At 39.7% G+C, this 15,772-nt stretch overlaps 1 protein-coding gene across 1 annotated transcript; it reads left to right on the top strand.

Annotated features, from left to right (window-relative positions):
* Nucleotides 1–1,760: 1,760 nt before the first annotated feature.
* Nucleotides 1,761–14,652, top strand: rab22a (RAB22A, member RAS oncogene family). Its single transcript, XM_080494373.1, has 7 exons — nt 1,761–2,072; nt 3,885–3,964; nt 5,495–5,576; nt 9,168–9,239; nt 9,708–9,814; nt 10,596–10,705; nt 11,641–14,652. The coding sequence occupies exons 1-7, from the start codon at nt 2,037–2,039 to the stop codon at nt 11,736–11,738; spliced, it is 585 nt and encodes a 194-aa protein (XP_080350499.1). The 5' UTR covers nt 1,761–2,036; the 3' UTR covers nt 11,739–14,652.
* The last annotated feature ends 1,120 nt before the right edge of the window (nt 14,653–15,772 follow it).

Raw genomic sequence — 15,772 nt, 5'->3', positions numbered from 1 at the left:
CCATAATGTTTTGTCTAATTCAGGGTTTCACAGGACTGGAGCCGATCTGATGGGTGAAGGTTGGGTACACTGAGCAGGTTGCCATTTGAAAAAAGAAATTTAGAGTTAACCTGAAATGCATGTATTTTGCATTACGGGAATAAACTGTAGTACATGCACATGCATGGAGAACATGTAAGCTCCACATAAAACAATTTACACTTGAGATTTTGTGCTGCCAGACACCATCAACCCCAACAATGCTGTAAAAAAAAAAAAGAAGGTAATATCGCCCTAAAGTTATCTGAAATTAAAACATTTTTTACTAACAAACTTAAATAAAATGTTCCAGTTACATTTTTTTCTGCTGAAACATAAGTTTTGCATTTAAAAAAAAAAATGTTTACACCTCCCTCTTGTGTATTCACTCCAACCAAATCGTGTCTAGAAACATCAGCTTGGGGCTTTCCCAGCTAAACACTGAGTGAAAGGGAGGGTGCACCCTGGACAGGTCAAAAGTCCATTACAGAGCAAATACAGAGAGCCAGCTATTCGCCCATACGCAGCTACTGGCAACTTAGTCACCAGTTAATCTAATGTTTTCTTTACTTGTTTGGGAATGTCAGCACACCTTGAAAAAACATCTCATGTGATGACGTGGAGAACTCTGCAGGTGAATCAGACAAATGTTTTATTGATGTGCAGTGGCTGTCCTATTAACTATTTTAATAATGTCTTTGTACCTATGTGAAAGTTATCATACTAAATGTCTCCTGGTCTGTCATTCTCAAGGTCATATGAGGATACTTGGCTTGACCTTTCAATATTTTATATGACATTAAGTTTAACTAAGTTTAGTTAACTTACAACATATGCATAAACATGTACTGCAGTCCATTTAAGATGTTATTCAATCAACATTCTAAATAGACCCTTGAAAAACAATGACAACTACATATTCTTGTGACATAATAAGTTGCTATACTGCTTTACATTGTGCAGTTCTCAGGAGGGATACACCCTGGACAGGTCACCAGTCCTTCAGATTGCAAACACTAAAGACAGACAACAACACATACTCACACCTCGGGGAAATTTGTGGTCATCAATTTACCTCACATGCATGTTTTTGAACTGTCGAGAGCACTATCCACTGACCCGCCATGTGGCCCCTACATATTTCTATGAATTTATATAGCAAAGAAAACAAGAGTTTGGCACCTCCATTTTAAACTGACATAAATCACATAAATCTGAATTAATCCAACATGGCCTTTTTAAAGAAGTCAATATGTCAAATGACCTACGCAAAAAGCGGCTCGCTTCTAAGTCTTCCAATCACAAGGTTGCAGGCTCAGTCCCTGCATCCATATGTTATGTTATGGAAAGAAACAAAACTGTGGATGTGACTAACAAAACTGCACATCCCTTTTTTTTTTATTTTTTTTTTATTTTGAACAAAGACAGAACATGTTTCATACATTTTAGATTGGGCGGGAAAAAAAGGTTCCAACCACAAATATCGCACATGCCTTCACAGCTGTGAGACGCCCCCCCCCCCCCCCCCCCCCCCCCAAAAAAAAGCGGAAATGTGCGTCTCACTGACGTAATTCAGATTGTTCCTTAACTTTTCCCTTTATTTTCTGGGTGTAAAGCTCTGAATGGGAGGCTGACTTCAGGTTCGACGGCGCTTTGTGTGTATGTGTGTGTGTGTACAGAAAAACCGGAGGAGGCGGTCACGTGACCACACGGCGTAAATTCAAGATGGAGACCGAGCGATGTGGAGGCTTCCCTGTTAGCTAGGCTAGCTGTGTACAATCATCACAAAATGGCTTAATCGAACAACTCGTGGACGTCGCGCCGCTCGCAGGGACACTCGTTAACCACACCGGACACGCTCTGCGGTCAACACTGGACCACGACGATGTCGACCTGTTTGTAAACAAAGGCCACCTGAGGAGCTCTGTGGATATTTAAAGAGGAGGCAGAAGAAGCCCAGAGACGAGGAAACTGCCAATGGTCGTCAACACAAAGTGTTTCTGATCGAGGAGACCGACATGGCCCTGAGAGAGTTAAAAGTGTGTCTGCTGGGGGTGAGTCAGCCTCGGGTCTATGTCAACATGTTTACCTTTCAGTGGCTGTAACACGAGGTGAAACTGCTCCTCCATCAGCCTGCAGCTCCCTGACAGACTCGTCGATTTGATGTCATCGTAATAGGTGATCTCGGCTTGTAAATAAAGTATTTAGATCTGGATGATCGAATCATACAAGAATAATAATAATAAACTGTACGATCAATAACCACCTTGGGTTTTTTTTATGTGCTCATATTGTTGGGAAGGCTTGACTTCTTAAATGTGGATGTTTTCCAAGTCCTTGACACATTCAGCTTTTTTGGGTTAACAGAGGTTATTCATATAACGTTGATCATGCTCAGGGAATTTAAAGAACTTTAAAAGACTCTTGAAACCACAATACAATTGGACATTAGATGAGTGCAGTTTGAGATCATCCAATCCAAATTTGGTTCAGTTTTATTTATACAACATAGTCAATTCTTGACACTTTTTCTTTCAGAGAATATAGAGGGGGGAAAACCCAGCAGTTTCACACTAGCAGGCTTCATCGGCAATAGAAAACAAAATTTCCCTCTTACCAGGAAGAAACTTCCCCTTGATCAAGACTCGTAGGTGGAGGCTTTCAGTCTCCACTGGTTACAGGATAGTAAGAGAGAAAATGATAGAACAGGGAGCAATAAACAAGTTGGCTGATGGGGAGAAGAGGCACACATTTCTCATTCTACTGCAGGAGATCCTGCAGGATGGTACAGAGAGGAGCCGGCATAGACTACGAGAGAGAGAAAGAGAGAGACGCATGTTTTGTTGACATATGAAGGTATGGAGAGTAAATAAACGAGAGAAGATCAGTGCATTAAAATAGGCCTCTCAGTAGTCCAAATCTATAGCAGCTCAGCAAGAATATAAGCAAAAGATATATGTTTGCTCTGGTACTGGTAGTTGTGTTTAACTATTATATGAGCATTGCTGACATGAATGCCGGTGATCTTAATAAGATACACGTTTATTTCACTGGGACGCTACAGTAGACTGTGTGCGGAGCCTCGCTGTTGCTTTGTAGATGTATAACAGCATTAAAGTCTATCTTTTGACACACAGCAAACCAAAGACTGTTGCAGTGGTTTCTCATATTTATTTCTCTTGGTGTTGTTCAGAGCTCCTCCAGCAGCATTGTGGACAAGCTGCAGCTGTCTTATGTGTTTATTTGACCTGTGAACTCTCCATTACAATGGTCATCATTACATCACGAGTCCATTACAGGTAGGAGTGAACTAAAGTAACAGGAGTAACCATGCACAGGGAGAACATGCAGCTCTTGGTTATATTTAAGTTTAAACTTAGTACATTGTTGTATCGGACTTTGGTGGACTTGTGAATTTTCGGCATTTTACAGAATAATCAATTTATCGATCATTAAATTAAATGACAGATGAGACGATACACAAAGTCACTGTTGCAGTTGTTATACTAAATATCGATGCGACTTTCTGTTGCTCTCATCAAGTGGAACAAAAGTCAGCCCAGAAACATTGATTCATAAGAACATAGATAATTCTAACTTGGTTTTACTGGCATCACATTGAGATTTCCCTGCGGTAACATTATCACACTGTGAAATACGCCCCTCTGAAAACACTGAGAATGATAAATACCTTTTCCCCTGTTTTAATTGTCAGGAGGTGACTTGTCGACTACCTGAGCAGGAGTGAGGTTTATGCCACAAAAAGGCATTTAAAGTCAGGATTTTACCCAAGAGTGACCTTCAAGACACTTAGTAACTGTCTTCAACCATGTTTAGTAAATATTATCGGTATTGTGTCTCTGCAGGATACTGGTGTTGGGAAGTCGAGTATTGTTTGGAGGTTTGTGGAGGACAGCTTTGATCCAAATATCAATCCAACCATTGGGTAAGTTCCTCCTGTCTCACTGACGAGTGTCTGCGTTGTACCACATATTATAAAATATCAATCCTATTTAGAACTGAAAGAATTAGGAGATTTATGAGTCAATCGTGAAGATGGTTATCGCTGCATATGTTCAGCACACAAGTCATTTTTTTTGTGGGGGTTTGAGCAGCATTAACAGAAAAACAAGTCCATGACAATGTATAGATCGACACGCATTCATATTCATTCACTTGCCATAAGTACACATTTAACCAACCATAAAACATTCACGTAATAATTTATTAAACCTACAAATAATTTAAGCATATAAAGTTTATATACTGTTTATATTATAAACAGTTTCTGGTACAATCGACAGAATTTGGTCTTGATTTGAAATATACACATATAAGCATTAATACATGTCATGTAGACATTTGACTGGACACAAGCAATGAATGTGTTCATTATCAAATAATGAACGTTTTACCAACCTCTTACTTAAGCTTGAAGGTGCTGATTCTTAAATTAGCTTCTTTTTTTTTTTCATTCCTGTCTTTTAAATCAAATCGTTTAGTTTTGGACCTTTCTTGGAATAGCAATAAAGTTTAATATTATTTAATAGTCTTACTATGACACGATCCAAAAACAGATGGGTATTATGATGTACTGTGGAACGTCATAATGCAAAAGAAAGATGTTTATGGAAACATTTATCTCAACTTTTGTTGATCATTTTGGCTGTGTTAAAGTCTTTGGTATGTTTTTCTTTTATCGGAAGAGCTTTTCTACATCTATGCATCTTCTATATCTGTTTATCCAATTGAGGTACGAGGGGGTGTCTGGAGAAAATCTCATCTGATGATGGGAGTAGCCAGAATACACCCTGTCAATTCAGTTCAATTTATTTAAACGGCACCCCATACAACACAATCATCTCAAGGCACTTCCACAGAGGAAAACCGAACAATTCCACGCGAGCAAGCATTGGAGAAGGTGGAAAAAGAATCCTCTTAACGGGAAGAAACTTTTCCAAAATCAGGCGCAGAGGTTGAGACTTTCTGCTGTTCCTGTTGGGGTTTGACCATAGAAAGGCAGAAAATGACTGAGACACAAAACAACAAACGGATTGTCATAAATCCACTCGCTGCAGAAGGAGTACCGAAAGAAAGTCCAGTCCTATGAAATGCTGCCAAGCCCAGGCTCAAGCCAGGGCTATTCTTTTTCTTTTGTGTCACTATGGAGCTCCTTTTACATTAACATTATAGCTATTTATAATTTACATTATAGTGTGATGAAATGTTATGAGCTTGTGTGATTAAAGTGTCACAATATAATGTGATGGTATAGATCAATCTTGCAATGTGGTACATATTTTTGGGAGAGCGTCATACATCCAGTTACATTTCTTTAAAATAACAATTGAAGGTAGCAAAATATTCTGAGAGAGGTTCAGTTAAAACGACAGATGGCCAGAAAACCAAGCGAAAAAAAACCTTTTACAGTATTGTCATACATTTAAATGTCTTGTCTCTCCTTTCTCTTCACCAGAGCATCTTTTATGACCAAGACAGTGCAATACCAGAACGAACTGCACAAGTTTCTCATCTGGGACACAGCAGGACAGGAGCGGGTCAGTAAAATGCTCTTTTTAAAAACTTTTTTTTTAATAACTCTCAAATACTCTAGTTGACCATCACATAGTTCACGCTTCTATATTTGTTCTGGAGCTTCTATGAAGCTTTAAAGGAAGTGAAAGACGCACTGAAGTGTGTTGGCACTGCTTCCCATCAGCCAGGGGGAATTTGAGCTCTGCAGTTAGTCACTATTTCTGATAGGGGGCAACATTTACCTTTCTATAGGAGGAGATCAGGCTCTTCAACAATAACCAACTTGTTGCATTTCACTTGTTTATGGCTGTCATTATGACTTAATTCTATTTTGGTCCATTCTGATTAGTCATGGACTTTATGTTTGTTCGGTTTTGGGGCTTTTTTTTTTCAAGTGGAAAACACCTGTCATCACTTGGTGTCTACTTTTAATTTCTTATCTCTCACTTCCTCATTTCTCACTGAACTCTAACACACAAAGCAAGGCATGCCAATACTCATCCATTCCTTCTCTTTTACTTGCCACACCTTCGATACGGCTGTAAATTCTTGTGCGTTTGTCACCGCTTGTTACGTACGCAGTGTTTCTTTCCTTATTGTGTGCAGGTAAAGTGTCCAGTCACCCACACAAAGTCCCCGGACTCAGACCCTGCACTTACAAATGACACATGATATAAGAAACACGATACATTCTGGTGCCTGGTTACAATTTTCTGCATTGAAAGCCAGTGAAACGGACACCAGTCTCCAGACTGTTGGATCGTAAGGAACTGCTTTCTCCCCCGACTGTCACACCACATCCCACATTTCTCTGCGTTAGACATTCACACCGCTTCCCCTTTTCAGTGCACAGCCTTCTCTCTTTTTTTTCCTCAGGCACAAGCCTCAGTGATTGTCACAGTGCTCAAGTCTCCCGGGTGTTGAGATAAGATGCCGCTGGTCTTTTATTCCCGGTCTCTCCGGAGGCGCCTGTGTCTTCGCTTTCTTTCGGGGACATCAGCCTCATTTGAGCTGAGATAAGAGGATAGCATTCAGGCCTTTTCTGTCTACTGGCTTGTGCCAGTTCTCTTTTATGTGAGAGTCATCACCGCTCCACAGCAGATCGTCCCTATTTTTTTTTTTTTTTTAGTTCACTGTGCAGCCAACGCTATTTTTTCTGGGTGGTGTTTTACATTTTCTGCACCTTCCTATTCACACAAAGTAATTTAGAGCCACCATGTCCTCGCCGGTCTCCGAAGTAATTCTTATGTGTGAGAGAGAAAATACCAACATTCCTTTGGTGCGTTTTTTGCATTGTGCCTGCATGTGTGTGGGTTTATTTTCCTACAAAGCTGTTGTGGTATTTTGAGGCCCTTCATGGCGTGTTCTCTAACCTCTGCAGAGCTTTGGCTGAACAAACTCTGTCGAGTTGGGAAAGAGTGGGCCAGTGCACGTGTGAACGAGAGTTGAAGGAGAGCAGAAAGGAACGATCTGTGATTTCCACGATCCACGGCCCCGTATCTCAACACCATATGAGGCTTTTTGAGTCAGCCCCGAGCTCGGCTGTCAACGGCCCATCCAGGCTTCCCCGTCCGGCTGCTCCCTCTCGCAGAAAACAAACAGAAGGAACCTCGCATCCTATAGCCCGCTCGCTCTGTACGCCCGGCTCACGGATTCAGCAATTAATCAGTGCTCGCCGGGCATCACCGGGGCTGTTTTCTGCACTGCTGTGTGGCCAGACGTCTGGCCTCGCCGTGATTGCTCTTTGGGTTAAGGCACAGATAGACCACACAGGACTGGCCGTGGTTGCAGAGCCCAACACTCGCCAGTTAAACAGACAGCGTTCCCCTCAGAATCCCTGCCAAATATCCCGAGCTGGATTCCCATTGGTGGACTCTGGGCCAGTAACAACTATAATTATGTGGAATGTGTGCTTTCCTGAGGTAACACTGTCACTCCAAGATGGATAGTTTATTCCATCGTATTGTAGAGGAAAATGAAATTGGCGGGAAGGCAAGGTCATTCCAAGTGAAGGTCTTTCTGAGGCATGGACTGCTTCTTTTAAAACAAATACCATTAGTTAATACATGACACATGTTTTTATTAGCCAGTTAAAAGCACCAGACCAGGGCATGCTGCAGGAGGGCCGACAAATATCCTCAAAGGCTCAATTAACCATTTTGAAATGTTGAAATTTTCATTTTGCTTCTTATGATTAAGGCTGAATCAATTCATGGAAATTTATTAGTGTAATATCTTCACAGTAAATAAGATGGAATAATAATGTGCAACCAGAGAAAATGGGGAAAAAATAGATAAAACCAGTTTAATGATTATTTATGAGCCCTAAAATGGAGACAATTAAAGTATCACAACAGAAAGGGAATATGAGACGCTACTGAGAAATAAAATGAGAAATATACTAATAATAGACAATTCAGTGATTTCAAAAACGGGGTACACAATTTGAACACGTAATTCTATAAATAGTAAAGTACGTGTATATAAAAACAGACAAATTGGCAGAAAATAACAGGATTAAAAAGATGGCTTTTATCATCATTTTTTGTTGCACGGTAGATAAAAACATGCTGTTTTTTTTTTACTTGTAGTGTCGAATGCTAACATTGGCTCAGTGACACTTTTCTAAAATAATGGCTCCTGAACTGCCATTTAAATGAGCCAGAGCTAAATTTTTACTCCAAAGAGGCTTTTCTTGGATGTCAGTGGCGCTGAGATAATTTTTGGGGTTAAACCTTATCATTTCCTTCAGATGTGGTGCGAAAAACAATACGTTTTAAAATATTATGACAGCCGGCTTGTTGATGAAGCCAGGTCTCCTTGAGCACTGGAAAGTATTTTACCAGCAAAATCCCCCAAACCTGGCAACCTCTCCCAGACTTTGACTCCCCATCCCAGCCTCCCAGGCAGCTATGGATTCAGAACTATCTCACATGCTGTTTTGATTACGCAGGACTTTATGATGTGCTCGGTTAAGATCAAATGTATAGTCTTCCATAAATATCCAAACGCTCACAGCTTTTGACACTTTCTGCTCATCTTTCCCTTGATAGCTTTCACATGTGTGGAAAAACTCGCAGTACTTCCATCCTAAAGAAAACCATTTCGATTAAAGTCTCAGATCAGTGGGCTTTTCAAACTTGTTGGTTTTTTTTTTTTTTTTTTTCCTTCTATTTTAAGTTTGTAGCAGTCTGTTTTTACCAGGTTTATTGATATTCAAAGTCAGGTCTTTGAACGTGAGATGAATTAGTTCCAGTCACTGAAAAGATACAACACTGTTTGATCATCTGTATAGTTATTTATTATATTGATATACTCTGTGTGCTTTCATCCCCCAAATGGGTAATTGGAAAGACATTTAAGAAGCAGTTTTTAAAAACAAGTCAGGAATGATTGTCTTTAAATAACATTTTTAAATCCTGGGTTTCTCACGAATCGCCTCCACAGTTTCACATGGTTTCAAGCTTCATGTCACGTTATTAATATTTCTCTCATTTAAACAGAGATAAAAGCTAATTTAGAGGGTTGAAGCACACAATTTTCACAGCAATTTTGTGACTTTTGTCACTCCTCATCTCTAGTGTCTCACTCAGCTTTTCTGCGTCTTCCTGTAGTTTCGTGCCCTGGCCCCGATGTACTACAGAGGCTCAGCAGCGGCCATCATTGTTTATGACATCACGAAAGAGGTATGCTTCACTTTCATTATTCAGCAACGGATAGTAGTTTTTGCTTCTTTTCCTCCTTTTGGAAATAAATAAATAAATAAATAAATGTGTGTTTTTAAGGACTGTTTCAATTTTGTTACCTTTTCCCTTAAATAATTAGAGGACTAAATATAAAATGACATTTAGCGTCACTACAAGTAAAGACAAGGGGGCAGAAGTTGTTATTTCAGGAGAAAGCTCGATGTGTTTAATTTATCAATTAGATTTTCATCCTTCATGTTGAAATAAGATAAATTAACAGATAGAATTATTAATGATATACCAGCATAGAAATAAAATGTCACTGCTCATAGCTTCAATTCAACATTTGACAATCTTCTATTATGACACGTGGCCACATCCAGTCATTGAAACATTCACAGGAGATCAAATTAGTTTTTACGGCAATATTTTCATTCTAACATGTGGTTTATCTGCTGTTACCATCAGGATTCCTTCCAAACACTGAAGAACTGGGTGAAAGAGCTGCGGCAGCACGGCCCTCCTAACATCGTGGTCGCCATCGCTGGCAACAAATGTGACCTGTTAGATGCAAGGTGACCCTGCATTTACAGATAACACTGTTTGTGCTGTAAATAAAACCCACTGCTCAGCTTTAGAACAATGATGAAATATGCGAGGATTGATTTAAAATGGTAGAATTCAGTTTAAAAAGTGAGAACATATAACATTTTTTCTCATCAGAATGAGGTTTAAGTGGCTCAGTAATTGTATGAAGCCTTTTCTTTATTGTAGAGCATCATGGGTTTGAACCACACTCTCATTATCGTTGGCATTTATTGGTCACATTTTGGCAATGCAACAATTGGTTGTTAGGTTTTAGTGGTGCGGTCACATAGCTTGGCATATGGAGAGTTACCAGTTGTGTAAGCAGCTTTTTCTTTTTCTTTTTTACTTCTCAGTAAGAAGGAGTCAAATACTGTTTCTTATGCGGATGCACAAAAGCTGCTGTGTTGAATGACATCAAATATGCGTCTTTGCTTCTCTATAAATTCCCATATTTAACTGGTTGAATTATTTCGATTTCCCCCACTTTAAAGTTTTAACCTACTCACTTCCTTGTTACTCATGAACACAATAACTCTCACTGATTCATAGTAGACTGGAAGCAACTCTTGTCATATTCTTCCTCTCTGGAGGTTCTTTTCTTTTAAGAGATTTTTCACAAAATTGGACAGGATCTCCCTGACTCGGCCATGAAATTATGAAATCTTGCTCATAATATCCAGGAAAACATTTGCCCCGTCACAGGGACAGGCATGAAATTGTAGGATCTGAGCAGATGTTGCAACATATTTGACATTACTTTATTTACAGGGAAGTGCCAGAAAAGGATGCCAAGGACTACGCTGACTCGATCCATGCCATCTTTGTAGAAACCAGCGCCAAGAATGCCATTAACATCCACGAGGTGTTTATAGAGATAAGTGAGTGTGTTTCTTCAGAGTTTGCTCCCGTTGGCCTGAACTCAACCTCGGTTTCTATTTAAACTTCTCTGACAAACTAAGCCACAGAGAATAGTCACATAATTGCATTTCCCCAGTGAATTTTAAACTAGAAAAGCAACATTCTCACTCTCAATGAGAGATGTTTTTTTTTCATTTTTTTTTTTAAAATGCATTCAAACATTATTGTTTTCAGTTTGTTCAGCTGCTAAAGATAAAGTTGTGGTGGAAAATCAATTTGATTTTAACATGTCGCCTTCTTTAGAATAAAAATCTGTGGTGAAGGTGAATGAAGATATTTGTATCCTAACATTGTACTAAATCATTCTTCATGATGTATTTTATACTTAATGGCATCATTTTTGGGCCAGACTGTTGAGTTAACAGAAATAAATCAAAATGTTAATCGTTACTCTTGTGCAGCAGTAATTGCTGTTCAGTCTGAATGCTTCAGATCACTCTGGTACTTAATCATCACATAGAGAAATAGTAACGGGACAAAGAACCACTAATAAACAAATGAAAAACAGCATGTTGATGACTGACGTAGCAAAGAAATGCAGAATACAAACGGTTAGCGTTATGGCCAGAGAGATTTTCAGGAAGGTAATAGGAAGAGAGAACACAGACTACAGGCATAAAATAGGAAAATTACAAACTAAGACTTGAGCCAGCATCACCGAATTCACAAGTAGAGAAAGTGCCCCTATTACAGTTATTGTGAGCAATCAAAAACACAGATAGCAAATCCATTTATATGTTTTTGATTACTTTTTGGTTATCTGTGCAATATGCATGTTTCAAATTTAATACCACTAAAAACAGTTATCAATATTCGCTTGGATGCGGCAGGAGAGTAGATTGAAAAAGAAATGTCAAACTGAATGCTGATTATTTCCGCGCGTGTCTCCTCGCAGGTAAGCGGATCCCCGTCGCAGACGCGGCGGGAGCAAGTCCAGGAAAAGCTTTCAAACTGGGAGGGCAGGCCTCAGAGTCTCGCAGGACGTGCTGCTGATGATGCCGTGACTGTGCCCCAAATGACCTCTGACGTGACCTTTGCCTACATCTCCAAGTTTCCGGTCTCTTTATCTGCACAAAGCCCCCCACCCCACTCCACCCCCCCACAAAAACTCCACGCAGTTGCCCTCAGCCACAGCAGTGCTGCCCTGACGGCCGTAGCAAAAACAGTTTTGTGGCACTCGGCTAAACAAAATCCTCACGTCTTGTCAGAACATGGAGTGAGTATTGAGGGAAAGGTGCAATTTTTTGCCAGACTTCTTGCATTGGACGTCAGCCTTTGTCTGTTCATAATAAAGTAATAGCGTGATCACATTAATGGATTCAGATATCACTTTAACTTGTAAATGTGTACAAATGTGCAATCTCTCAACCAAAACTCACCAAATTATTTTGATAATGCTTGAGTTAATGCCTTTTTGGGTGATCTCACTCCAAAAACTCAACTTCATGAAGGATACTTTTATTTTGTTTATTCTAATTTATACAAGATTGTCAAGTGACTGATCCCTCGTGGCTCTCTCCATTATATTCTCATCACATTTTCTTATGTTTCCACTCAAACTCAAGAGCTGTGCTAAGATTGGTGCTAAATTTACTGTGTAATTGTTGTGTTTGGATGTAATCACACAGTAAATGAAGCAGATATGAAAGGTGAGTGGGAGCCTGCTTCCTTTACATTGATAGGAAGAGCTCACTATTTAGAAAAATGGATTCCGCTCTGATGTCTTTACGGTAAATGTGACGCTGAAGCCAAGAGGCGGTTATTTTAACACGGACAGATTGAGAGTTGTAGCTTTTGTTCTGTCAATCCTCTAAATCTGTGCCAGAAAGAGAACGAGCGTATCTCCCACAAAGATCTTGTACTTTAATTGTGATTATTATTTTTTCTCTTTTTGGCTTGTAAAGATATTTTGATCGCCTGTTAATCCAGAGAGTGATAAGGAATCAAAATCTAACCTCTGCGATCAGAGCAGCCTTACAGTCAACATCCCCCAGTGATGAGTTTTTAATCAGAATTTAAAAGAGTGTGTGTTGATTAATTTGAGATAACAGATACAGCTGCTCACATCTGTTCCACATTTCCCCCTGTGAGCGCCGAAGAAGCCATGAGCCGAGTCGCGTCTATGAAGTGTCCCATAAAAGCACATGGTGTGGCGGCTCCTGCCAGGTTCCCAATATTACTTTCTTTTTTTTTTTCTTCTCATCTCCTTTCAGCGTTTCAGTGGTGAGCCCGCCCGTCTTAAGTCCTTTTGTGGCTACTTTACAACCGTTTAACAGGGGAAGTTGATTTTTTTTTTTGTCGGGCCTGGCCAAATTCTTTTTAATTGTCCAATAAACATTTTTTTAATTTTTCACGTAATCAGCGGCAGCGCACACATTCAGCATCACTTTACTACTTGGCCTGCAATTAAGAACAAGGAGCTCTGGAAAGTCATCCAGAATAAACTCGGATTTTAGAGATCAAACCCCCCCCCCTCAGCTGTCGGTGGAGAACCCGACGTGGCACTGTGTCAGTGCACTGACCTCGTGCTGAACCTTGGCCTCCATTCTGCTCTGAAATTACGGTATGAGCTATGTTCCAAAGGCTGCTTTTTGATTTTCCTTTCTTCCATTTTCTTTGCCTCTTTCTCCTGAATCACAGACTCTCACTGTGAGGCAAGCTTTTAATTACGAACCAGGAGATAATGGCTTTCGCAGATTTACATCATCGTTGCTCTGTGATCTTTTAGGATATTTGACAGTAGTTTCAGTTCTGTCTCGTATAAACCTGGTTGCACTTCAATTCTGCAGCACTTGAACGCCTTTGTACCCTCAAAATGCTTTTTTTTATGATTTGGGAAAACAAGATGCAGATGTTGGCTCAATTAGAGTATTTGCCTTGGAGAATCTTATAATCTAGATCTTAATGGTGAGTTGCAGTGCTGTTTTGGGGATTTTCCTTTGGGGTGCAGTACCGGTAGTTTTTATTAAAATGCATTAACCATGTGTGACCTAACACAAGCAGTAAGTTGTAGGTGACACTCGTGCAAAATGTGTAATCTTGTTTCTTGAGCCTCATACAGACCAATAATGAACTTGTTTTGCCTTGACTGATGACAGTCAGAAGCACAACACCTCCCATAACAATTCGAGAAAAGACCTAAATCCACTCTGATGCTGATAGTTCACACTGCACTCCATCACTGGGTCAGCTCCTGCTTGCACTTAACACAGATTCAGCAGTTTTGTTTAAAAAAAAAAAAAAAGAAAATCACTCTGGTCCTTTGTAAGTCAGAGCGCACTCTGACTGGTGGCATTAATTGGCACACATTGCTCACTCTGCAGCCTGTTATTAACCCCATGAATTTGCTCAATGAAATCACCCTGTGAGGTGTCAGACTTCTTAATATCCTGTGCTTTTTTCTTTTTTTTTTTTGTTGTTGCAGGTTTTAATTCACTTACCACTTATTGAAGTTGTTGCCAAATGAGGCTGAAGCCATTTTATTTTTTAACCACATCACACGTCGTTAACATTTTTTTTTTTTTTTAATTGGTGTGATTTCATGATTTAAAGTGCTAATCGCTTAAAATTGATGAACTCTTATTTGGAAAAAAAAAAAGACTTGCCAGTAGTTTTTCAATTGAAAAATGTCATTAGTCTTGGGCTGGCCCTGGGAATGTGATTAATCTATATTATGTATCTTATACATTGTAGATATATGCCATCAGATTGCACATGAATCAATGACTATATTCTATTCTAAGCCACTTGTGTGGACACACTATGCCTGTACACCATTTGCAGTAGAACCATGAGCAGTGTAGTTACCATATTTAGCGTTTTACTATGTTTCATATTGATTGTAACAAAATGCCTGAGAGCACTTCTTTGCAGTGCATTTCCAAATGTGTAAAAAGGGAATTGTCAGTTGTTTACTAATAAAAGATTGACAAAAAAACACCTTCTACTTGTCTGTGTTGTATGTGAAAAAGGAAAAAAAAAGAGGGACCAGGTATGTACCTGCAGGGGCTGTGAAGTTTTTCACTCCGCTGAGTGAAGCGCAGGAGGGATGTGGGCGTTAATGTGGTCCTTGGGGATTCAGTGACCATGTTGTTAGCGATTGGTTGCGCTGTTCAGCTGGCAGCCAGGTGCCCGGCTATATATATAAGCATGACACTTGAGATGTGTGTCTGCCTGCCCGAGAGAATTTCACTGCACTTTAAGTAGCGCTGAAGAGGCGGAACAACTGTTTAACAACCTCCAGATCCCCTCCTAACCCCCGGACAGTTGTAAGCACTGTCGTCTGTAGTCAAAGCACTCAGCAAAGATTTCAATTTGGCTAAAGTTCAAATCAATCTCGCTCTTAAAGCGTACGCAAACTGTGAGGCTAATTGTGATTCAGCAATGCATTTGTTTATCATTTGACAATTAAATGCACCTTTATGGGATTAGAATGAATGGCTTGACAGCAGTTTAATAATATAATTGTGCAAACAAAAAGGAAATATAAGACCTAAGTTGTCAAGTGAAAACTTGATTTATTAAATCAATTACCCTGAATCACTTTAGCAATGAGCTGCATTTATTCCAAGGAAAATCAGAATCTGAAATGGTTGTGCAACAGTTAAAAGATGTCCAGTCAATGTTTTTATGTGATTTTTTTTCTTGCATTTGAGCTGCTTCGATCTATGAAATATTCACCGTGTGAAGGATCACATGACACGGTGCAATAAGACACTTTTTGACCCCCTTTAATTTTGTGAAAGTTAGTTTATGTAAGGTTTGTCATCAAATATGACCTTCATTAAACAATAATGATTAGAAAGAATATATTTAAAATAAAAGTAATAAAATGTTGATTGGTTAGCACTGAGTCCAGCAGGAAGGAACCTGATCGAAGTCTTTCTGTGTAGAGTTTGCATGTGCTCCCTGTGTGGGTACGTGTGCAAGGATACCGGAGTACCTGTAGGAAACCCACGCACACATGGGGGAGTATGGCCCTCATCCCACACATCCATACGTCATATCATTTTATCAGACTTTGGGTC

The sequence above is a fragment of the Blennius ocellaris genome (genome assembly GCF_963422515.1).
Source record: "Blennius ocellaris genome assembly, chromosome: 4".
Lineage (NCBI taxonomy): Eukaryota > Metazoa > Chordata > Actinopteri > Blenniiformes > Blenniidae > Blennius > Blennius ocellaris.
Note: the sequence above shows the minus strand (reverse complement) of the source record. Positions and strands in the feature narration are given on the sequence as shown.